This window comes from Pezoporus wallicus, unplaced genomic scaffold, assembly GCF_028554395.1.
Source record: "Pezoporus wallicus isolate ANWC-B61680 ecotype Strahan unplaced genomic scaffold, APGP_CSIRO_Pwel_v1 contig_3952, whole genome shotgun sequence".
NCBI classification, from domain to species: Eukaryota; Metazoa; Chordata; class Aves; order Psittaciformes; family Psittacidae; genus Pezoporus; species Pezoporus wallicus.
The window spans coordinates 6,586,492-6,612,306 of NW_026635034.1; the positions used below are offsets into that span (position 1 = coordinate 6,586,492).

Here is a 25,815-nt window from a genome sequence, read left to right on the forward strand (position 1 = left end):
ATGAATCACATTGGAAAAAGAATTGGCTTTCCCTTCCATTGCTAGCAAAACTAATGCTTCAAAGAGACTTGTCAATTTTTTTCCTGTTTTCAGAGCTACAATTTTTTTTTTTTTGTGGGGCGAAATCCAAACAAAAGAGGTGTGCAGTTTTCCCTGAAAATTTGCATTGTAGAGGTAAAGCACATGCCAGATAATAAAGATTGAGGAACTGGGAAAACCAGGCAGTGAAACGTTGATCGACAGCCATTTGTGGCAGTATGTACTTACTGTCATTAACCCTCCAACAAGGTCACTTGTATGTGGATCCTCATCTTTTGTCCCCAGTTGTGGAGAGTACAATTCAGTGGTTCTTAAAATCTCCAAAGCTCGGTCTAAAGCTTCTGCAACTGGCATGGGACTGCTTTCTTGTGCAGCATTGATGATGTTTATTACCTAGTTTAGCATAAGAAATGTTTTGAATTTAGAAGTGATTTAAGAAAAAACATAAACATTCATCAATTACTATGGAAAACTCATAGCAAATAATCAAGATCTACAATCCACATGTGGGAGAATCAAAATGAAAGGGATGTTAATAAAGCACCGATGTTTGCTACTGGCTCTGGGAACAAGATTGTGACCTTAAAACCAGTCTTATTAATAACTTTCCCATTCAAGGCACAGCCTCAAGGTGTCTCTGAATAGATTTAGTAAAACCTTCTCCCATTGGCCTCTCTCAATTTATTAGTGAGCTGATTTTTACAAATCCTTGAATGGTTTCAGAAGGCAGTTTACAATGCCCAAGTAAGAAGGAGGAACTCTTGCCCCTCCTTCACATAAGCAAAAGTCCTTAAAAAGGGGTCATGCAATGACTGATCACACGGAGGGCACTCTGCTGACCCAACCTGGAAAAACTTCATTCAGAGCATTTGGCTTTTGGCACTCCATCAGTGGGCAGGTAGAACAGAGGAAGAAGTTGCACCAGAAGCCAGTGCTGCCTTGTTCTGCAGTCTGGATGGGAACCTTGTGCCCAGTACTCCAGTACAGAATAACTGACAACAGCTAGTGCCAGTGCACATTACCTTGGTGATGGGTGCTTCAATAGTCATGGAATGTACCCTGGCCATAGAAGAGCGCCGCCTTTGTGAGCTGCCTGTGTGGAAAACAAAGCAGAATTTGTATCCTGATTTCAGCGACAAGGCATGACAGGAGGATTCAGCCAAGAAATCTGTATTCATTTTCTGAACTGCTTACCCTGCTGTGCCCTTCAGAGGCAATCTACTGCAGAATGCACATACTTGTTTGTTATGCTGGACACACAAGATGCATGCTGAACCACTGATATCCCTGATCAGATATAAGTAACAGCTTGGCAAAAGTACAGCTTTTTTGGTTTTGGTTGTTTTGTTCTTTTTTAACTAAATAAAACATTCATTTAAAAAATTCAGTAAAAGACGACAGGTGTGTGTATAAACTGGCAGGCAAAGGCAGGTAAATTCTGCTCCCTGATGAAACATGACAAGTCATAATGAGTCAGCTTCCAAGCTGAGGTAAATAAATGAAGCTCCTTTGAAGTGAAAATAGCTATGCCAAATTAAAATGGCAGAGGTCATGGCCTATTATTCACTGGAAATTGGAAAACAAATGTTTCCTATCAGTTAGCAATTTTGGCTCTGTAGAGAAAACACCAAGATGGGATTTTTCTGGATAATTACATTGTGCTACCTATAAAATGCAGACATGTCTCTGTTATTCTGTATTAAGCAGCTCTCAAGAAGAAGAATCAATGCTATCTTTGCTATACTGGAGCATGATTGTATTCTCACTGCCACAGACCTACTTCCATGCTTCAATAGTGTATGCTGCCTAGACTGTAATGATGCATAATTAACAAAATCATGTAAGTATCAGCAACAGTTTCAAATATGTGACCCATCTCTATCAAGTTTGGGACAATCTAATGGAGCAAAATACAACATAGGGAAAAGGAAACAAAATTAGTAAAAAAATTATCTTCATATTTTTATCAAGATTAGAGATAAGAAATGTAATTTTTTAGGCTTAGATTTTGATACTTGAAAGTAGCTGTGTTGACTCTCATGAGGTCTTCCATGCAGGATGGTAGACAACAGCCTTCCATTCTCCACTGGTTCAAAAAAAAGAGTCAACATAGCTCAAGAGAAGAAAATGGGGCTATTTGACCAATGTGAAGCTGTTCATGAATTGATGACTTGCTATTTTATTCCTATTTGTGTATGCATATATATACACATACATACCTATATTTGTACGTATATGTATGTATGCAGATAAAAATCTGAATATATATTGGGAAATTGGTAAAATCTACTTGTTTAACATACCATCACTCCCTCGTGATGTTGTGGATCTGACATCTAGTGATCCTTTCCTCGTGTCCTTTTGTCTGCAAGTCTGAATATCTGTGGAGAAATGATAATGTACAATGAGTGACATTAAATTGTGCCTAAGATGTATGTTAAAGGAACTGAAACTCAGAGAAAGCCTGATAGCAGCTGAGTGACAGTTACCACAATGCTTCAGCAGGTGAGAGCCAGTGAAAGCTCCTTTTTAAACTCTTGTCCAATTACACTGTCATGAACCCAATCATGCTCTGGCAGAACATGCCTAAGTGTTTTTGCAGAAGGGATCTAACAATGTGGAAGGAAAAGTTCCTCTTTTGACACCATGACACAACTGTAGTTGTGAATACAACGTGTGCAACACACCTGAGTTCACTCAAGTAACAACTGCCATAAAGAACTGGTGGACCAAAGCAGACCCCATAAGCAATGTATCCTATGTCCCTTATGGACTCTAACAGATACAACCTGTGCTGTCAAGGCTACAATTAACAGGCATCTGCAGCACGTATGCCAAGGATTCCTTAATTAAAGAGTTGATATGTGGGATAAAGGTGAATGGCAGTGTTGGTCATCCTCATTTCCACCCATGTGCAAATATCCCACAGCACAGTTAAAAGCAATGCAAACATACACGCTACTAACTATAGACCAGCCACAGCAACACAATGACTTGCAGGCATCCTTCTTATTTCTATTTTTGTCCACTAGGATCCACTACCTACAAGTGAAATGTGACACTTCTTATGTGGACACAAATGTGGATCCAGCAATACCACAATACCAACTTGGTATTACTGTGTTTTCAAGGGTGGGTTCCTTTATATCACTTCTAAAACAAATGAAGCAGGTAGAGAGGGCTTGTATTTATTTTCCTGCCTTTTGAGCTGGATTCCCAGCTAAATAGCACTTTTCAGACTGTCCTGCGCAAATGTGGTTTTCCATCAGATCACTAACAATGGGCTTTACTCTTTCCTCAGGTACATTCTCCGGTTATTAGGACAGGAGAGATGTGTCATACCTGTCTGAGATTCAGCCTGAATACATTCACATGTCTTCTCCGCCTACAATTCAGTATAAGAAATCCAGTTAGTCAGAACTTTCCCATTATTTTGTAATATTTAGGGCTCAAGCTAAAGCAAGCATAGTACTGTTTTCACTTACCTTATTGTTGTCATTGCACAGTCTACTAATTGACACATAGTGTCTAATCTTTCTGTAGGCAAAAAACAGTGCGTTAATTCCCATCCAAACCTCAGCCCTAATTCACCCTGATACACCAAATGGATAAAAGCAACAAATTAACATAGGACAAATCCTGTCCTGGCAAGAACGCTCAGCTGGGAATAGAAAAACCCTGCAGTTCTGCATGTGACAGGGAATACAAAATGGAAGCACCTTTTGCAAAGATTATCTCCCTCTTCTTTCTCCCCCCCACCATCCCAGCTCCTTCTAGGCTACAGTAGGATATTTGGAGTATGATATAAATGCAAACCATGCAATAGTGCAGTCCAGCAACCAAAACCTTATACAGGATTTAGGGATAGAGCAATCAAACTGAAAACCACACCCTGGATCACCGAGACACTTTCTAAACCAGATTTAAATGGGTTTAGATTGTTCCATAAGAAGCAATGTACGCAATATATACTGGTCTTAGAAGTTTGGCATCTTAAGCTGAAAATACGTTTTCGCTCTATTGATGGGTAGTAGAGAATGTGAATTAATTTCAGGGATGAAATCAACTCAAACCACTTTTCTTTTTAGGAAGTAACTGGATGAAGCGGCTGCCTTTGGCCTTTCCTTCATGACGACACACCTTTCTAAATGATTGTCTCGAGAAGATATTTGCTGTGACTTTAATTAACGTTCAAGTTGCCTTAGAGGGCTTTGAAACTACTGCTGCATGCAGTCTGATCCACTTGGTTTTCCAATATAGTGCAGAAGGACTCATCATAAATGTACAAATAACTGATGTATACCTGTGTGCTCCAAGTTAGACAAAAATACAAAAATTCAAGACATGCTTGAATTCTGACCAGGATCAAAGCACATAGTGACCTCTCCACATGAAGACACTCGGCAACAGCCATAAGTAGATGAGCATGGAGGGTGCACAGTGCAACGGGATGTAGGTCCTGATGGTCCCAACGCAGGGCACAGAAAGAAGAGAGTGCACTTGCACTTCATGGAGTATTAGATGAGTCAGAGTCACAAGTGAGCACATCTGGATCTTTGGCTCCTTTTTTGGGAGAATTAGAATTTTGCTTTCCCTGCACACAGCATGAAAAGTTGATTTTGCCTCAAGAAATTAAATGCAGAGGTCTGAGGCACCCTTCTTTGCATAAGTTTCCTTTATACTTAGTAACAGTAACCCCATTGTCTGCTGAAAGCAACTGAACTCTAAACTGAGCCTAGATCATGACTTTAGCTTTCATACTTACCCTCCCTGTCCAATGACAGGTAGTATCTTCACATTTTGTTGTATGCTATCTCCATTTTTCTTTTTCGCATAGTACATTCCTTGCCATTCCTGAAAAAGGAATTCAAATGAATGGAAGTTCAGATAAAACAGGAACAGAAACTGTGGCTTCATGCCTTTTTTTCATTGAAAGCTGTCTTACAATACAAAACCAGTCAGGACTGGTTTTAACTGTCCTCACCCTTGAATTTCTCCCTGTAACTAACCCATAGGTCACTATCCTGCTGCCAATGGATAGAGAACTTCCAGAGAGGCAGCCTGTGAGTGCCCTGATGACAACAGCTGAACATCAGATGCTGTGGGAATCAGAACCATGTATTCTCTTCCCAGTCCTAGCTCAGTGGGAAAGGGTGGGGGTGTCACTGGGTGAGACCTGGCAACCCCTGCAAGAGCAAGAGCTCCAAACAGCCCCTGCCTGAAGCAAGATTTCCTCAGAGCCTCCAGGAATGCTCTAACAGTGTGGGGCACCCCACTGCCCTGCTCCAGGACCACACACCACATGGCTGGGACTGCTATGCTAACCTGCCTTTCTCCCTGACTGTGATGACTCTCCCAGCACAGGAAGGTCAGTGAGAAACCATAATGCCGACCTGTCTGCCTTCACTTCTGGATGGCACCATCCCTCCTGAACAGTTGGGAAGTCTTATCACTGGTTAACATTAAACGTATCTGTGACTAAAAGCGTTTTGCTATCCTAGCACATTTATTTTCCACACTGTCATTTCAGTCTCAAAAAGTGGCAAAGATTTATCCTGGATTTTTTAAAGTAAAAGACAGTCTAGTAGAATAACTACTGGATTCTGCCTCTCATATCCCATCGCTCCTCTAAAAGCATTCTGGTTTCAGGATCACATTTAAGTAGACAATTTTTGAAGTATCAGATTGTCACTGCCTGTATCATTGTTATTTGATAATACTCATAAATGAGGAAAAAACACAGTGTGGAAAGGAATTTTTCATTTTGCAGTGAGAATTCTTTTTTCCTCTAGAAATGAGACATTCCTTTCTAGTGTAGAGCCTCATTTTCACTCAGTGAGAGTCGGGGAATGTCCCTTCTCCTCTGTTTAAGACATGCCTTAAAATGAAATACTGTAACAACAATCACTTTTGTTATTTAGAGATTTTAAATCCAGAAGGCACCACTATGGTCCAATACCAAGCCCAAACCACCTCCCTGCAGCAGAGCCCGAAGTCATGCTGTGCAGTAGGAAAGCTCCCACGTCGATGAATGCAGACATGGCTAAAGGTGGCTTCAGCACATGCCAGGGCATGGGCCCCTTACCTACTGCTCCCTCCCAATTCCCCCTCTGCACTGCTTCTGCTTCTCACACTGTGCTACAAATACCACAGCAAAGACATACTACAGCACTGATGGACCTCCCCTTGCATGTGGTGCCTGGACTGGAGTTGCCTCCTCACAGTGTTACTTAGGAAAACTCAGGGAAAGCGAAATTTGGGAACTAAGGTTCTCCCCCTTTCATTTCTGGGAGCAGTGCATGGGCCAAGTGAACTTCCAACAGAGCTGCTTTTTGTAACCTGGCAGCTGACAAGATTTACAAACCTGCTTACACATTTCCATCCCTAGAATAGCGATGTTCTTTTTTAACAGATGCATATTTTGAGCTGGGCATCTAATAAATACCAAGTGATTAATAAATAATTGGTTCCATATCACATATTCAGTTGAATTCAGCAGACTGTAGATCAGATCTTAAATGTATGTGAAAATACCTTCATGAGGCACATAATGTGTATTTATGTTAAACTGACAGATCTCGGGCCAGAGCACAGGTACAGAGAGAACAGTTTTGCATTTATGTTGATGGAGCCAGCAAATAAAGACTCCAGGCCAGAGAGAGCAGCAAGGTGACAGACAGGCTGTGCAGAAAAATATATGAAAGGCTTTTCTGAAGATCTGTTCGAGGAAAGAACTGCATAACAAATTGTGAAGCGAGCACAGTATCTTCTGTGAGTTGCATGAGGAATACAAATGAAGATAATGAAAGCAGCAAAAAATTCAATGCTCTCATAATTGAAAGTATGCATATCAATAGTTTCCTAACAAGCAGGGTGAGGCAGAGATTAGTAATCAAGCTCTAACCCAGGTAATGAACCTGGGTTACACAAAGGGATGAAGTCATACGGTGCAGATTGGATAATTCCCACATTGAAAGTGCATCCTTTTCAAGACAGGTTATTCACTAATGTGTTCTTCCTAGTCAACAGATCGATTTTTCAGCTTGTGAATTTCTAAAACATGTGAAACTGTGGAAAGAAACATGTGAGGAAAAAGGTCAACAGAATTCTGAGAAATAGGAGGTCCAAGCCAAACTCCTGCTGGTAGGTAAAGCTCTCCCAGGGACATTACTTAAACATATTTTAAGAACACCATATGCTCCTCGCAGAGCCTCTGTCAGTGATCCAACAGAGAAGAGCTACTTCACAAGATGTGCTGTCAGTCAAGCTCATCGTTATGCCTACATTACAGCCAGACAGTGCGGTGATCAGTCACTTCTGCACAGCCTGGCGTGCTGGGATTGAATGCAGAGCAAAAACCATATACAGTAAAAAAAATGTTTAATCCTTTATAGAGTGAATCAACACTGAGGTTTCAAACTTCATTAAGAAGACCATGGCATATATTTATCCACTGAGGACTCCTACATGCATAGTGAGTAATCCCCCAGTTCAGTCCTCCTTTTAGACTGGGGCTTTTTGCACTAGACAGCAAAGTTCAGCAAGCTACTTGCAGAAAACAGAGCAAACCAAAATGAACACAAGATGCCATGAAAACAATCTCACAGAAAGTAAAGCTGAGTTAGGGAGGAATTGCCACAGACCCTTTATTATACAGCATGATTTCTCTCCCACACCCTCTGTAAAGGTAGCTCTCCTGCAAATAATTCCCAAGGAGCAAGAGGAATGGTCTGATTTATTGACAGCTGTCCATCTCACTTCAGAAAAAGCAGAAGTAAGGTAAAGAGCTTTATGTCAAACTGCAGAGAACAGAGGCAGCAAGAACTCTAGTCAGAAATGCACATCTCATCTTAATTAATGGATGTCAATGAATCATGAAACAGAAGAATGAAGTACAACTTGGTTTTTAACTGCCTATGTATAGATGAAAATGCCTTTCAATAATGCTGGCTTCTTGCAAGTTACAGCCAGCTGTAGTAACAAAAAAAATGAACTTCCAGAGTTGGGTTTTTTTTACTAAGAGAAACAACATCCTGATCCAAGAATCCCTATGTACCACGCAAATAACAATTTCTGTGTATGATGCTGATGAACATTTGTTTGGATATACTGAACTTGCTCATAGTGCTGTCTGTCAGCACAAGAGGGGAAATGCTGCAAGAGTTTATCTATCTTCCTGAATTCCATTTAAAGACTAGAGGTAGATTTTATACAGCTTACATTTTTCTGAAGATCAAAAATTCTTGCTTTCTATTATTTTTGTTATATTACCATGTTTGTTTAAAACAGAAAAGCCAAACCTGTTGACAGGAGATATCACAGGAGTAGACAGTTGGCTTTTTGGTATGCTACAACATAGGTAGAATACAGCCTATTTAACGAGAAGCAGTCTTTTAAAATCAGGATATAAAGAAATCACAAGCCTGAAAACAACGTACAGACCATGTCAGAATGATTCAAGGACAAGTTAGGCACCTCTGAAAATGCTGTAACATCTTGACACAGATGATTTCAAACTAAAGCACCTTCAAAAAGCTGCAACATTTCAAAGGTTGCTCTGCACAGTTAACCTCCACTCATAAATACTTCCTGTAATCATTTAATTTGCAATTCATTTTTCTATTAACATGTAAATTTGAGGCTACATAGACTGCCATAAAACGTTCCAAAGGGAAATACAAAAACCATGTAAACAGAATATATTCACCTAAACCAGGTTAAGCTGTTCCTGACAGACTGGTTTAAATAAGAAGTATTTCATTAGCCTCACAGCTGGAAGTTCTAGAGCCAGGAGTAAAATAAGTGCAATGAAAAAGATGGATTAGGGTTAGGTTTCTATTATTCATAGAATAAAGTGTATTTCTATTATTAAAGACACTAAAATATTAAAGCACACAAAATATTAAAAATTTGATCGCTTCATCTCTTGAGAACTGTTGTTGCAGATTTAAAGCCTGACACATCTAATTTGTTCAAATTATAACTTCATAAATACTCCCTCCTAACATAATTTTTGCATTACACACATTTACTGAATGTAAATGTCAGGCAACAGAGGTGTGAAGCACCATAATCATAATCAAAGTTATTGTCTATTGCTCGGATCTCTTCCAAAAGGCCAACACATGTAGAAAAGAGCAACACGTTCTTGTTGAAATGCACATGCAATCTGCACCTGTCAAGTGCAGCTTTTGCTGCTGAATGCTCATGGCAGTAGCCTGAACTTTGCATTGGTGCTTTTGCATCACTGCCTAGATACACAGGGTGCCATGATTCACTTTACCATCTCCCTGCTCTGTGCCAACAACATGCTGCTTCCCTGCAGACAACAATCAGTATGACCCAACTAGCTATCCTGGCTCAGGACTGAGCATGGACCATGATGCATCTACAAAAACACTGGTTCCCAAATCTATTTGTGTAATGTCCATGATCTTCTTCCTATAAGGTACTATGTTATGTTCAATGACATCAGAAGCATTTACACCTCATTATCAAAATGCAAATGAAAGCTCCTAGATGGATCCTCACACTACAGTCGCACTAGTCCCAAAGGAACATCATGGCGTGATAAGGCAAACGGTAATGTCTCTCTGTAATGACCTCCCTTAAAGCCAGCTACACTTCCTCATGCACTTCCTTGGTGCAACAAACATTTCCAATGGAAATCCATGGGACAGCTCCCATGTCATTAGAGAATAAAAGATATTGGCAGCTGCCAGCTGACACTGCCTATCACACTCAAGTGATATTGCAAATGACTGTCATGATATTTTTATATTCCAAATTTGCAAATCAGCTTCCACATTTCATGCTGAAATACTTCAATATGGTTCTTTTCTCATTTACATCACACTGGATAATAAGCATCCATCTTGTTTCTCTTTGGCATTCCCACACCTTTTGCTACATACAGCATACATTATAAAGAAACGCAGCAAGTCACTTGTTTTCATATAACATGTACCTCTTCCAAGCAAGAAAAGATAAAGAAGCCCTTAAAAAATGAGCAGTTTTATTTCCTCTTCTTCGAGTAAGAAAGCTGCAAATGCTACATAGAATCATAGAATAGTTAGGGTTGGAAAGGACCTTAAGATCATCCAGTTCCAGCCCCCTGCCATGGGCAGGAACACCTCACACTAAACCATGTCACCCAAGGCTCTGTCCAACCTGGCCCTGAACACCACCAGGGATGGAGCATTCACAACTTCCCTCACCACCCCCACAGCAAAGAACTTCTTCCTTATATCCAACCTAAACTTCCCCTGTTTAAGTTTTAACCCGTTACCCCTTGTCCTGTCACTACAGTCCCTAACGAAGAGTCCCTCCCCACCATCCCTACAGCCCTCCTTCAGATACTGGAAGGCTGCTATGAGGTCTCCACGCAGCCTTCTCTTCTCCAGGCTGAACAGCCCCAACTTTCTCAGCCTATGTTCACATGTCTATGAAGCTTTAAGTTACATCATGTGTCATCCCTGGGCAATAACAACCTTTGCAGGCAAAAGGTAGCAAATGATAAATCATACAATGGCATTACTCACCTTTCCTATCTTTATGCAGGAATTAATAGTTTCTAGGAAATCAGCTTTTTTTTCATTTATAGGCACTTCTGTTAATTGCTTTTCTATTAGTTCACCTATTTGATAGCCCATCATTGTTTCAAAAGCAGGATTGACGTACTGTGAAATAAAAACAAAACCCCATTTATCAAAATACTCAAAGCACAGCAGAGCTCCCTCTTTTCTATTTGCTAAACCAAAGGATCTCTTTCCCAGGCTGAAATAAATGTAGATATTGCTCCTGAGAGAGATGCCTACATTGTTTTCTTTATGCAGCAAACCAGGAATGTCCGTTCTATAAGAGTTGTGCCATTGTCAACATTCGGGTCAAGAGGGTACAATTTCTATGTATGTTATAACTCTCAGAAGCTTAGACCCAAGCTCTTTACTGATAACAAAATCACTCCTCAGCCTTCATAGCTAGGGATGGAACTAACTCCCTTATGAAGATGATGTTTTTCAGGACTGCAAACAGAAGCACAATTTCTTATGCCTTTTTAAAAGACATTTCTAAGAGAGGATTACATTCAAAAACAGCTGGCCCAAGAATTCTGAAGCATTAAATAGTATCAGATTTAAGGAAAGGTGTACTACCTTTATTTAAATAGAACACTGTTAGATTTGCTTTTCAAGAGCATCAAATTAGCATACAGTATTTTTGGAACAGAATGCATACAAGCCAGTGGATGCATCCAAAAAAATAAAAATGAGAGAGTCAATCCTTGTTCATTCAGAAACAACAATCTCCCTTAAAATTGACTTGTTTTATGCAAGATATTTTAAATGGAGAAAATTCTACTCTACAGCTAAACTCAATCCAATCGTTTTAGACCCATTAAGTTAGGTTAGATTTTTGTACTGTAAGAAAGAGTAAATGTAATTACAGATGAAATAAAATAGAGTCCACAGAGTGATTTTCTGTACTTATAAAAATATCAGGAACAAACCTGTACTACATGATCTTCACTTGTGATCTCAATGGCTTCTTGACTTTTCTCTAATGCTGCAAATAATGAATTACATGCCCTGGAGAGAAAAAAAATAATAAAAGAAAGATTAAATTTAATCCACATAATTCTTATTGTATATGACAATAAGTTATTGCAACTCCATACCTAATGAAGTTGTACTTCAACACTTTAACAATGAACGTGTTTTCTTCAGTTAACTGACATTCCACAAGTAATTACAGTACAGTCAAATAAATATTTTTTTAAGGATGTGGCTGAATTGGCTTTTTTTGTTGTTGTTGATCGTGTTTTTGGTAAAAATTACCTTAGTTTGAATTGTGCCTGCACCTGTCCAAATTCCAGCTGAATCAACTCATTGTAACAGGCCATCCTGCTAGAATTTTCCACATATCGCTGCAAATAAAAGGTTGAAATATTTCATGAATACACGTTTTCATACTCAGGGGTAGAAAGCTCTGTTTTCTTTTGCTTAATAAAAAATTAAAAGGAGTAGATAAACCAAAAATTAACATGTTGTAACACAAGCAATGTTAGAAGATTATTTTGGGGACTAGCAAAATTCTTCAGGTTACTGCATTTTGAAAAGGTGACAGATTCTCATGGCAATGAGGTTCAACCAATCTGTTTATTCTCTCTGGTTATCAGCAGGATCAGCACATAAAACCCACATACTTTTAATTAAGTTACATGCTTTCATGCTACTTTTAAAAATAACAATGAAAAGATTACATTTGGTCTAAAGTCATCCAAACGTGTGATTATGATGAGTTTCCAATTGCTAACACCCAAACTGTATACGTAGAAGTAAAACTTCTTGGCAAATACACCTGCCATTGGATACAATTATTCGTTTGTGGTCTTGGATAGCAATGATCTCAGTGTCTCCGATGGTTTTTTAAAACATCTCATATTTACCAGGTATGAACCTGAATGTTAGATCTTGTTCATGCTAAATTGCCACAGTTCTTTTCAGGCAGTTATTAAGGACTGTATTACAAATAAGCAAATAGGTGCAAATGGAGTGATGGGGATAGCAAAAAATCTGGTGACCATGCAACCAAATACTCTGATTCACACTGAAATCATGCACATTTTTATTCCATTGTCAGCCTAATGCAGTGAAGAATCCACTTAACTGACACACTAATAAGCACCTTTTCTGTTTAACTGGAATAGTTGCCAAGGAACAGATTCAATGTAATACTTTTCAGGTGCCTCCAAACAATAGATAATAGCACTTGACAGTGTCTGAAGCCTGTTTACAGATGGGAATTGGCATTTGAGAAAGTAATTTCCCACAGCACATTTAGTGCAAGCTGCTCTCTTGCTCTGCTACAGTCACTAGTCAATTTTGTCCATGTCAACCTTTCAAGCAAAGCATCATATGCTTACTCTGAAATAAATGTATGAGGAAAAGTCTCAGCACAACTTATGTCCACCTACTTAGCATTATCCTAATTCTACTGGTGTATAGTAGTTCAGAATTGGGATGTATATAAGAATGAGTAACATGAACAAGATTTACAGGTCGAATTTCTCACACAAACTATCACTGACAACCAGTTTCTTGCATGTTAATTTTGGAATGTCAGAGCACCTGGTGGGGTGTAACACATACATACCCTTGAGAAGCCAGCAGAGATCAGGGGCAGTATCGATGACTCTTCTCGATCAGCATGCCTTTTAAAGAAGGATGATAAAGTTAGAGATTATTTCTGTAATCAGATGAGACCCAATTTCGCAAGCCATTGACACACCTGTACCCAGATGTCACACTGAAGGCTAACATGGCTAGATCCTTGCAGGATCTATGAACAAAACGTATGTTTTTTGGGTTAACTGTTAAAAGACACTCCAACATATGTGAATGTATGTCTGAAATCTGGAAGAAAGGCATTATGTTAAGTTTCCATAAATGAGCAGATGGAAGCCAGCCAGGTTTAGCAGATGGTACAATAGCTTTTATTTCTAGGTGAAATTTTGTATCTTATGGCACCTCTTCTTTTTGTTTTCTGTGCATTTGTCTCTTATGAGTGAAGAGAATGACTACTGAAGGACAAGGTTTACCCAAGATTAAGCAGAGAGAGAGGAGCAGCTGTCAGAAAAATCTCCCAATTCCTCATGCCTGTTATCTGGTAATGCTGCCTCCCAGAAGCACAAAGAAAGAGAACAGGCATCCTGTGGGGCAAGGGGGGAACAAACAAAAAAAGAACCAATGAACTGAACTGCAGGAAAGTGAGGGAGAATTCCCTCCATATGCCATTAGCTAAGTGTCGGGCTTTTCCAGAAATATGGCTCTTGCAGCAAGAAAGGAAATGTGTGAAAGTTCTCTGTGTGGAATTCTAAATGGTAACTCAAGAACGCTTGTGTTCAGCACATGGGAACTTGACACAGTTAACTCAGCCCCAGTGATAGGCAAACTGACTTCTGAAGCTTCCACTAGACTGGGATACTAGACACATTTAAAATGTCTGAGAACTCCAGCTTCTGAGATAGTATCACCAAAGGGGGCTATTATCTTGTCCCAGTGCACAATGTGAACATTTCGTAAAGACAAAAATGAATTGCAGGGAAATATCCCTTTTGAGCAACTTCCTAGTTGAGTCAGCAAGCCCAGCTTCCAAGCTCTCCTCGCTTTTGAAAGGAACTGCTGGTCACAGAACCACAGGTTTCTGTCTTTCTGATGTACATGAAGCAGCTCATGAGTTATTGTTTGTCTTTTGCTTCTTTTTTCCTCTTTTCTTTTGTGTTAGCCCAATGAGAGACAATTCTGACTGTAGAAGCAATGGTTTCCATAGTCAGACTTCCTGACATAAAAACTGAAGGTGATATTCACAATGGAATCTCTTGAAAAGTTTAATTAGGGTCTTTTGTTCGCTAGGGATAACGGTGGATTCCTAAAAATAGGATTTTTAATGGGAAATTTCAACACCTCAGAATGTTTTCTGAGAAATGGACATTCCCCAATTTAGGGAAATTATCTTCCACTGATTTCAGAATAAATATATTGCACTGGTGTTATTTTTACATCATTTTACGATATATAAATTTATTTTCAGATGGAGGAGAAAGAAAAACACTATGCAGTGCTTTGCTAAGATGTCATAATAGAATCTATTTTGCTTTGGAAACTTCTATGGTCAGATGCTACTTTGTACTGACCAAATTGGTTTGTATCTTTTTTTTGTAACTTAGCAGATCCCCCGTTTGTGGCAAGATTAATCAGACTGAAAAATGGATCAAGAAAGATTCAAAACACAGATCTATGAGTCAGTTCCACAGTTCTCTACATGATGTTGCACAGGTTGTTTGGAATTTTGCTGCTCACACATGGAAGTAAGGGAAAGTAAGGATACACGTATTTACCTTTGTACTACACCAATAATGACTGTATTTTCTGAGGGTTTCGTTGTTCTGATAGACCTTTAAATAAAAAGCAAATAATTTGACATTGTTTAAGGTCACATTTCAGAAAACATGACTTTATAGAACACAGAACTTCTCTTCACACAGAACTTTTCTTAAAATTTCCCTTTTAAATAGTTTAACATCAAAACAAAAAACAAATCCCAAGCCTGCAGAACCGCTAAGAAAATTCGGCAATATCAGAGACTCCATGAAAAGAGACAGAGAGAATGCAGATTAACCTAAACTTCAGATACTCTCAGTAAGGGAATAGCAAAGATTCTCCCCTCTGAAAAGGCACATAATGGATTCACTTGAAGGACTTGGCCTCACTCATACAAGGAGCATTTTACTTTATTATGGGACAGAATAGTAAAAATGTAACAACGGGAACAGCACTGATACCTAGTCTTCGCCTGACAATGCTCTTATCTTGTTACTTTAGTTTAGCAAGAAGAGCCTTTGTCCCGGTGCCCTGAACCCACCACACTCACACATGGTACATGATCTGACCCCACCACCTCCACCCCGCAGACTGTTACTCAGTCTAGACACATTCCCAAGGGGTATTTCACTGGAAAGTCACTGAGGCAAGGCACCGCTGTCTGTCAAATCACTGTAGAGAGACTCAGAAAGGCAAATCCTCTTCCCCTTTCCTCACATTTTACAGCAGTTTCTAAAAGTATTTTTGGAATCACTTTGAAACTTCACTCTTAATAACAGATTTTCAAATGCTGTAGGTACGGAATCATGTACACAAAACATTCCCTATTTGCATCTGCAGTTACTCCACAGGAAATTGCATTTCAAAAAATGCAGAACATTAATGAAGAGAATGTATTTGTTAAATTGGTTGGTGGTACACGGTATCTTTGCAGCTAATTTAATGTGCAAGCAAGGAACCAGGTGGGGGGGGGGGGGGGGGGAACGGGGACAGACCAACAAAAACCCAGTTAATTATAAAAAATATACATGTCTGATAGATTTTATAAAAAGGTCATACAAAACAAAAAAACCTTTGATGACATGTTAACTATTATACTGAAATGGTGCTGACCTGCATAATGCTTCTGCATCAAAGTATCTGGAATGTCTATGGTCAATAATGATAATGTCATGGTGTTTATCAAGAAAACATTCTAGTGCAGACTCGGGTGTCCTGGCAATATTACATCGAAATCCAGCTTTCTCACATGCCCAACGGAACCCGTTACTCTGGTCATCATCTTCAGCAAACACTAGAAGTACCTGGGTTAAAGGCAGACAGTGAATCAGTACAAACAAGTCTTACATATACAGTAAATTCTGTGGCTTTTGCCTGTTCTTCACACATCTTTTAAAGCCACTTCCAAGACTCAATTCATTGTTTTTAACAGAATTCCTTTCTACAGACTATTGCTTTTTATAATTGTCTGCGTGCAGATGTGTTTCAAATGGATAAAACAGTCTGCCAGAGGCATTTATTTCAACATGGGATGAACAAGTTTGGGAAGTGGCTCTCCCACCATCAGCTACAAAAAGAACTCAGGCAATCAGTCAAGACTAGATGCTTATGTTTAAGCCAGGTTACATGAAATAACAGCGAGTTTTGTTTTTCTTGCCAGGATCATATTCCAGAAAGAAAAATGCCATGGTTCACCTTATATGAATTAATATTTAATGGTGCTTCAATGGCATGGTGAAAAAAGTGCTTTCCTTTTCACCTCATTCTGGTTTCCCAAAGTACTGGGTGCAGCCCACTCTGAAGGGTTCCTGGAAACTACAGACAGGCTGGTCAAGATGAACTCATGCAAGACTGAAATCATCAGCAGAACCTCTGTACATGGAGTGCATCCCCATGTGACTCCTATGCAAAGCTCAGCATGGGATTTATATTACAGAAGGAGATTACCATTGTTGAAATCCAGAACTGGAGGTCAAATCTATGAGCCAGTATTTGCTCTGTTCTAACTTGCTGTGGAATTGCCACTAACATTAATCTCTCTGAGCCTTTTAAAAATCAATACAATGTCTGCATATTCAAAGGCCCGATTCTTTCTAAAATTTCAAATTCTAGGATTTAAAAGGGCACAGAAGATAAACATGAAGTCTGCTAAGGAAGATTCTCTCTAATGTGACTGTGCTTTGCATCAAGATAGTCTTTTGTAGAAGAAAACTTCTTTTGCCTGAAAAAAAATACACAGAATGACAGACTACAGATGCATGTTAGCCTTGATTTTGTGGATGACTTTATGTATGTAGCCCTTTGGGAAAGATGAATAACTAAACCAGCATTTGGTCTATTGTCCCAAGACACCAATCTTCCAGTAATTTCATCAAACTGCTGTTAGATATATGCTTTCATCAGACAATCACATGGAACATGTGTAACTCATACCACTGCTGTTTATCTTCCAGGTGATTTTAGGAATTCTAGTGCTGGTTACACTTCGGACCAGGTTGGTGGAATGTCTGCCAGTAAATCTTAACATTTCCATGTAGTGCATATTTCTGTAAGAATGAAGGACTTTGTACTCATTTAGTTCAGATTCCTACAAAAGCTATAAAAGCAGCCTGCAAAACTGTTTGCAAAACTATGCCACAGTAGTTTGGGCTATATTTAGTGAAGGTAACTTATAACACTCTTAAAGTAAAAGAATGGTTTTCAGCAATAGCACAGGAAGTCAGCAGATCTAACTAATGCCAGTCTACAATGAGTAAAAAAAAACCAAGATACTTTGCTAAGTTCACTTCATATCTTTTGTGATGATATTACAAATTTGGTTGATGTTAGTAACAATGCTGGTGTCACAGACCTTGACAGAACATTTGGCTTAGTACCATTTTGATGAAATTTTGACTAAGAATTGACTACCAGTAAAATACAAAACAAGGCAGACCCTATATTGATTATACGCTAACTGATAGCAAAAAGAAATGCAGATAGCTCTACTTTTATGAGCTTATCACCAGACAAAAATGCTGTAAGATCTCTATACCAAAAAAAAAAATCCAGTCATAAATTTTAAGCTAACATCTGTGATGTTTTAGAAATTAAGACTTCAGTTTGAACTGATACATTACCTGAAGTTGATCTCGACGAAGTCTCATAGGGCCGAACTGCACATCTGTTACTGGTGCCTAGAGGAAATAACATGGGATCATATTAATAGATATACACCTCGGTAGGAAGAAAGATTACCTCTGTTAGAGAAGGCTTTTCTAATTTATCACTGTCCCACAGATATATTGCTATCATTATGAAGCTGCTTCTTCATGAGGGTCTTAGTCTGCTTTTGTAAATTTATATGCTAAGCTGCATTAAAAGAGTTAGAAATCAACAAGTTACTCTTCAAAGCATTTTTATTGTTATTTCAAGCATAAAGTAGTGAATTAGTCATGAAAGTTTGGTAGACAGATTGTTATTTTTCTGTATTGTGTACCACTGCAGCTGTTCTGCAAAACATGGAAGTGTTTAAAACCTGCTCTTTTTAAAGTCCAAAATAGCATTGTATCTCCATAAGAAAGGCAAAAACTCTGCTCTTAGGATGTCACAGGTAACAGGTGCTACAAAACCACACTAATTTCATTTCTCCAAGAGTGTTCTGCTGCATTCCCTCCTGTCCAGTACCTCCATGGAAGGTTTCAGAACTGAGATATTTGTACTTGATGATGCATGTAGTCAGCATGCAACAGTGCTTTGAAAAACCCTACACACATGTTGACATACGTCATGCTTTCTGCATGCCAGCGATTCCCACATTAGGTTCTGTTCAAGTAACACAGGCAAAGTTTAGCACGAACAGAGCTTCCTTCTCATGTGTCACTTCAAGAAATGGAGGTCAAGGACCAGAAGGGCTGTTGATCATAACTGTTTCTCTTTGATATGATGAATCATTAAATCCAGCTTGAACATGAATGACTCTTCAGCTGGTATGGGAAGGACTTTCTGAAGCAGTCAAACACGTAAGTACAGAGGGAGACTCTAATAGGATTACACAGGCTAGATTCTTTGGGAATTCCCATGAATATTTGCACTTCCACATGCTTAAATACTTTTCACTTCTTGTCTCAGAAATGAAAACTAAAAAGCAGGAATACTAACTCCCAATTCAAAATGGGAAACAGAGTCCAACCAGTGGTCCTTGGAGCTACATAGACTCTTCAAAGGTAACTGCAGTAAAAAAGGAGACTAAAATTATTTTTAGCAACAGCATAAATTGAAGACATCTCTGGATTCATACGTACAAAGAAAAGATTTTATGAGTACAAAGGTGGCATTTTTACATTGTTGTGTTTCAAAGTAAAGCCACACTTGAAGATCAGATTTATTGCTCTGCAGCCTAGAATTTTTCCAGTAAGTAATTTTAAAGAATCACCAGCATGTCCCACAGAAAAACCTTTTAGAATTACATGCTCCACTCTCTATACCCTTACTGCTCCACTGCTCAGCCCTCAGAGTTTCTCATGTGTGATTTTATTTATTTATCAACTTGGAAGTCATCACTGCAACATTAAATAAGAAAGAAACATGAGTCAAGGAAAAATGGCAACATAGTGCCCTCAAAAACAACCCAGGAATCAGTGCTTGCCTGTGTTATTTAAGAGGGCCTCTAAAAGCTGTTATTAAAATGACAGAGTCACCCTGGTCAGATCAGCTTAGATTAAATACTCTCCAGTCAATTATTTTTTTCTAATTTTGAGACCAGAAATCTCTCTTCAATTGGAAAAATCACGCTGCTTGATTCTCCCTTGTGGCCCATCACCCAATTATTCAAAATCTGCACTAGAAAATAGCAAATACTGTTGCTGATAATGCACATAGCAGGAGGGAATCCAGGTCTTTGCACAAGTGGTACTGGTGTTGCAGCACTGACAGTCCTACTTGTCCTGAGTCAGCAAGACCAGCAGAAACACCTGAAGGACACAGGGGGAGCATGTCTGTTGAGTAAGAGCTGCCTTTTTACAGTCACTTCTCTGACCATAACCACATTTCAAATTGAATTTTGAAACATTTATTTTGTACACTCCAGCTGCCAGCATAAAGCAGCAAGTGTTTTTTGTTTCACCAAAGAGTGAGTTGTGAGGTTCAGATCCAGAGCTGAACTTCACTGGTGTCTGGGGGTATGTAAAACCACTTCTATCGGGCCAGCATATCCTTAGACTACCCGTCCCAGCCCAAGGGGAATTTTACAAATAAGATAAACCCAGTTTTAATAAAATAAAGCCAATTACTGCTTTTCAGATGATTCTTTCTTTTAAAAAGGTTGTGAATGAATAGTCATCAAAGTATTGGAAGAACTGAGCCTGAAAAACATTCTTCTGCCAGAAACATGTGGCCATTTCTACACTGAAAATACCTGTCTATGCACCATTTAAGCTTAAGTTACAAGCACTGCCCAAACGAGATAAACTGTCTTGTTACACATTAACTTGCTGTCCTGAGCAAAAAAAACCCCACAACTTCTGGTTTGCATCTCAGCTGGAAAATTTTGGTGAACTCCAGTTAATTCTTAATCCTGTTGAAATCTGTTCAAATAACTTGATTAATCATTTCAACTTTTTGTGTGCTGCTGGTAGCACTGAGAAGTAACATGCTGATTAAGTACTGTGTCAAAAATCATGGCTTCAGCAAGGATTAACAGAAACCCTCAACTAGGGTGAACTAAACCAGCTTTTAAGATACCTCTAATGCTGCAAACTTTAACAAAACAAAACCCAGACAAGGCTCACATGTATAGTAACTGCACAGACACATTTTTATTCACTCACACCTTCTGGTACTTCTTCCTTGAAGTTCCTTTTCTACTTGAAAAACAAAACCCCAAGTACATTTGTGGATTGACAGACAGGACTTGTGTATGAGACAGCCTTCCAGGCAGGCACAAACCTGTAAGAAAGTGTATGAGAGGACAGAGGCAGAAATAGTTGAAGGTTCCTGGAATGGATTGCGATAGAGCTGGGTCCCTTGCCAAAGAGCCGCTGATGTGAACTTCACAAGTACAATGTATGTGACTGTGACAAGCCCCAAGCTCAGGACATTTTGAGCTCCCTGGCTATGAATGCAAGTCTTTTGAAAATCCTTCCTTGGCTAAACAGCCTCAGAAGCCAGCCCATAACTGGGAGGCAGGGACCGAATCAAACAGATGGTAGGAAGGGGTACTGCTGCAGGCTTCTGACAGCATAGCCTGCTCTCACTGCAGCCCCACACTTAAACCACCCCAGGAGTGCAGGCTGGTGCCACTGCTCATGGTCTCAAAGCCATTGAAATGCCAGAATAGTATACAACAGTAACTAACTATCAGGCTTTTGGAAAGGCAAACCTTTGTGGCTCATCTGCATGAGTGCAACCACAGTAGCTGCAGCTCAGCTCCTCAAGCTCTGGGAAGCAATAGATGCCCGTAATAGCAGTATGTAGGTCAGCAACTACTAGTTAGCTTTAATTGCAGACAGCAGCTCCGTTACTGCAGCAGCAAGGGCTTACACCCTCTGCTTAGAGACATAGATAATCAACTCCAGGCTGCTTTAAATGCTTATACACACAGCAATTGCAGCCATTTTACATTCTCTGACTGCTGGTAGCACTTATTTTCCCCAAAATTTGCCTTTCTGATTTGAAAACTGTATTTTGCATCCCGTTGAACCAGACCTGGCCCTGGCATAAAGTGAGCTCAGTCACAAGGCAGTGCCATTAGCCATACCCATGATAGCTGTCAATGGGGAGTTTTCTACTGACTGTTGCGTGCAGTTTAACACTTGCTAGAACACTTACATTTGCATCTTGTAGCAGCCAAGTTGCAAACATTGAAATTGCTGATAGAAATACTTCATGTTTTCAATAACCAGAGAAAAGTGAACATCTGGTAAACAAAACCAACTGCAATTAGCTTTAAAAAGACAGACCCAAACAACTGTGACTGACCTGATTAAAGTACAACAAACTCAGAGTTGACCCGGTGTAACCCGGTAAAGTACTTCTCAGTGAGTCATTCTTCACATTTTATCAGAACAGAATCTACAGGAATGGTCTGTTCATGGTTGCTGGGCTGAGGTTTTTTTTTTTCCCCTTCCTACAGCTAGAAAATCTTTAAATGAACTTGTTCCATGACTAAATGTAGACAGGAATAAAGGGTGGAAATAAAGCCAGCTTGATCCACATGCTCTCTACGGTGAGAAACTGCCTAATTGGCATGTGGAATACATCAAAGCAGCCCACAGGTCCCCCATTTGCTAGAGGTCTCATATCTTGGCTTACTCCAAAATGCCGCTCTTACCATTACCAATTGGAGAGAAGAGCAAACCTCCTAAAAGGGCAGAGTCAGCCCCCAAAAAATCCTTTGGCTATTAACCCCCATGTAATACTCCTGCTATGGAGGGCACACACATTCCTTCTAGAGGCTGATTTTCTAAAGCACTTCTTTTATGAAGCTTTTGTGGGATGTTTTAAAGCAGAGCCCTACACAGCCCAAGGTAACCCACATCAGAACTAAGGCTGCGGGCTGCTGCAGCACTACCCACTCACAAGAAGGGCTGGCTGGAAGCTGCTGGCATCCTGGGGAGCAGAAATGCTTGCCTGAAATCCTCCTCCACAATCCACAACTGCCCCATCACTTCCTTTCTGCCTCAGATAGGGCTGTGCAGGTAACAGGAATGACTTTCTGTCTGGGCAGACACTGGCCTCCTGCTGGTGTCCCTCCCTAAAGGGCAGCTGGTAGCATTTCTGCTCCTGCTGCTCTTCTCACCTTTTCCAGGTTAGAGTCTGCAGGAGATGTGGCAGTTTATTTTTCCCGTAACCAGCTTGAACAAAGAAGTGACATAGACTTTAGCTGAATGGATTGCAGATGGTATGTGCTGCTTTACAGCTAGCATCTGCATTTAGAAAGCAGATAATGAGAAAACAATTTCTGTTAGTAGTTTAACCCTAAGTAACCGTATCTTCAAATAAAGACTCCAACCTCAAGGCTCTGACTCATTATAATACACGACACAGATAACTACAATGATTAGACATAAGAGTTCATCACTGATCCTAATGGACTACAGCCAGCAAAACTCATCATTTTACTCAGATCCATATTTTAAGACATTAAAAAAAAGCGGTTTATCTAACTTTAAAAATATAATTAAGTTTTCTACATATACTAGGTACTTGATGTAAATCAACATGAGTTATCACAGCATGACTTGACAGTCTGGATCATCAAGATATGCTAGGATCTATAGGAGTGTTAAACTGAATTTTTATAATTCTAAGGGGGAAAAAATGATTAATTTTACAAATGAAAAAAATTCTTTTCTAAACCTGCTGTTTTAAACATAGATTTATAACCCCAGAGAGTGAAAGCCCAAATGAACTCACAGATTTATACCATACCTTTAACTTCAACTGATTCAGGATCTATTAGCAGCAGAAATTTGAATTCTACATAATAATATCCTTTCTCAGAAACCATAGCCAAATGCTGTCAAATGCTGAAAGCTATGAAATGACTTACTTGGTATAAAGTGGCATGACAAGGTCCAGGATCTCATCCACCCAGTTCATACCAGCATGGTGCCTCTATCTCAGCAGAGAGGGGCTTTGTGGCTCTCGCAGAAAGTCTCCATGTTCACGATTAGCTATCAAGTTTTTACTATTCACATTTTTCTTTGTATATAACAACCTTTATCACTTTCTGAAATATATGAACACTATATTTACAGTGTTCATCCAACCCATGATCATTTATCTATTTCTTCTTCAGTGAAAATCTATCTTAAGTATAGAATTTAAAGCTTAGCTTCCTATTTTCCATGCACTTTCTGCTAGACATTTAAAATCATTGTTTACATGCTCCTTGCAGATCTTGACAGAACTGTTTTGTTACAAACTTAACATTGGTACAAGTTACATGAAATGCCGGCTGAGCCTGTTCAGAGCATAAAATGATTTTTATAGTCCAGGGGCTGAACTCTGACCTGGTTAGCAACAGTGAAAATTCAGGCTAATTCCACCAAATACGAAGAGAATATGGTGTATTTACTTCAGTGTAAATGAAGCGGGAGTTTGGCCTCATGCAGATACTTCTTTTGTTGTTTGGAAGCCACAACAGTTTGAGTAAACAGTAAGAGGGAACAAAGCCTCCACGGTTTCTGCCTTTACTCAACAGATTTCAAGGACAAAGGTAAGCCTGTCTCTCGAAGACCCTAAGCTGCATGCGCTCAGTTTATTCGTCACTGAAATACAAAGACAAGAGTTCTGAAAGGCAATTAAAATTCACCAAAACTGCTGTTGAACCTGGAAGAAACCTGTTAATTCTAGCCCTTTATATTTTTCTATTTCTGATTCATAAAAGATGTAGACAAATGTCACAGACTCAGTAACTTACATAATGTAGCATTCTTGCTCAGTGCAATTTGCTTTGATAAAATCTGGCATTTACGTCAATCTAAATTGGGTTCCCACCAATGCATCTCTGTCAACAAAACAATATGGACTTAGATCTATATTACAGGGTCTGAAAATCATCGAATCATAGAATAGTTAGGGTTGGTAAGGACCTTAAGATCATCCAGTTCCAGCCCCCCTGCCATGGGCAGGAACGCCTCACACTAAACCATGTCACCCAAGTCTCTCTCCAACCTGGCCTTGAACACCGCCAGGGATGGAGCATTCACAGCCTCCCTGGGCAACCCATTCCAGTGCCTCACCACCCTAACAGTAAAGAACTTCTTTCTTATATCCAATCTAAACTTCCCCTGTTTAAGTTTGAACTCATTTCCCCTTGTCCTGTCACTACAGTCCCTAACAAAGAGTCCATCCCCAGCATCCCTATAGGCCCCCTTCAGATACTGGAAGGCTGCTATGAGGTCTCCACACAGCCTTCTCTTCTCTAGGCTGAACAGCCCCAACTTTCTCAGCCTGTCTTCATACGGGAGGTGCTCCAGTCCCCTGATCATCCTCGTGGCCCTCCTCTGAACTTGTTCCGACAGTTCCATGTCCTTTTTATGTTGAGGACACCAGAACTGTACACAATACTCCAAGTGAGGTCTCACGAGAGCAGAGGGGCAGGATTACCTCCCTCAACCTGATCACACTATCACCTGAGGTTCTGTTTCAGCATCTTTTTCCTTTAATCTGTGTTCTGTTTAAAGTTGATTCCTAGAATTATCTGCGATACTGCCATGTAATGATACAACAGTCAGTGTAAGCAATGGGGTACACACCCTCTGTTTTCTTAATCCATTTCTTAAGTTTTAGTACCAGTTGTGAACCACTTTTACTTGAATGAGGTCCTGAGAGCCAAACTCTGGCCTCTGATTCATATCATTTGGACAACATGCAGGATGTGTGAGAAGAAAAGCTTTATTGAGCATAACAGGTTGCCAGAGCTCTTGAGTCAGGCTGCTGGCCGTGTCAGCCACGAGACTCAGTCTTATTCCTGACTTCCTCACAACACCTTTACTGCTCCTAAAACACAGCTCCTCTTCCACTGCTTGGCCTGGGGGAAAGTTCTGGCTTAACTGGGTCTTGAGGAAGCTACCCAGGAGGTACCTACACCCGGCTGGGAGCGGGACTGCTTGCCTGCTGTGCCAGGACACAGCACTCAACACTGGCTACCCTGGGACCAAAGAGGACCCTGGTCATTTTTGGCTAATTGCTTGGCTTGCCACACAAGCCAACCATTATTATACATGTTTGTCTGTTTGTATTCTGGGCAGAATTCCCCACTGCATTTCTTCACTGTTATTCCACTGCAATAAGTAAAGCCAAATTAGAACAAAACTGGAGTAATACTGTTGTGAAATCGGGCTTGCTGCCTTCTAGCACACTTTAGACACCACTGAGAGCTCCCATTTTGTACCATTTATAAATTCTCCTC

At 39.8% G+C, this 25,815-nt stretch overlaps 1 protein-coding gene across 3 annotated transcripts in view; it reads right to left on the minus strand.

Moving 5' to 3' along the window:
* The window catches only part of PDE8A (phosphodiesterase 8A), a 121,045-nt gene that overhangs the window by 16,038 nt on the left and 79,192 nt on the right, over positions 1 to 25,815 (minus strand). For all 3 annotated transcript variants that reach the window (XM_057432353.1, XM_057432274.1, XM_057432196.1), the window contains exons 2-14: positions 18,038 to 18,094; positions 16,032 to 16,222; positions 14,936 to 14,992; positions 13,192 to 13,249; positions 11,874 to 11,962; positions 11,546 to 11,624; positions 10,581 to 10,718; positions 4,805 to 4,893; positions 3,525 to 3,576; positions 3,382 to 3,424; positions 2,343 to 2,420; positions 1,062 to 1,132; positions 268 to 432 (exon numbers count right to left, since the gene is read on the minus strand). In XM_057432353.1, the coding sequence (XP_057288336.1) occupies positions 268 to 432; positions 1,062 to 1,132; positions 2,343 to 2,420; positions 3,382 to 3,424; positions 3,525 to 3,576; positions 4,805 to 4,893; positions 10,581 to 10,718; positions 11,546 to 11,624; positions 11,874 to 11,962; positions 13,192 to 13,249; positions 14,936 to 14,992; positions 16,032 to 16,222; positions 18,038 to 18,064 (1,137 nt within the window). In that variant the 5' untranslated portion in view covers positions 18,065 to 18,094. The remainder of the gene's footprint in view (positions 1 to 267; positions 433 to 1,061; positions 1,133 to 2,342; positions 2,421 to 3,381; positions 3,425 to 3,524; positions 3,577 to 4,804; positions 4,894 to 10,580; positions 10,719 to 11,545; positions 11,625 to 11,873; positions 11,963 to 13,191; positions 13,250 to 14,935; positions 14,993 to 16,031; positions 16,223 to 18,037; positions 18,095 to 25,815) is intronic.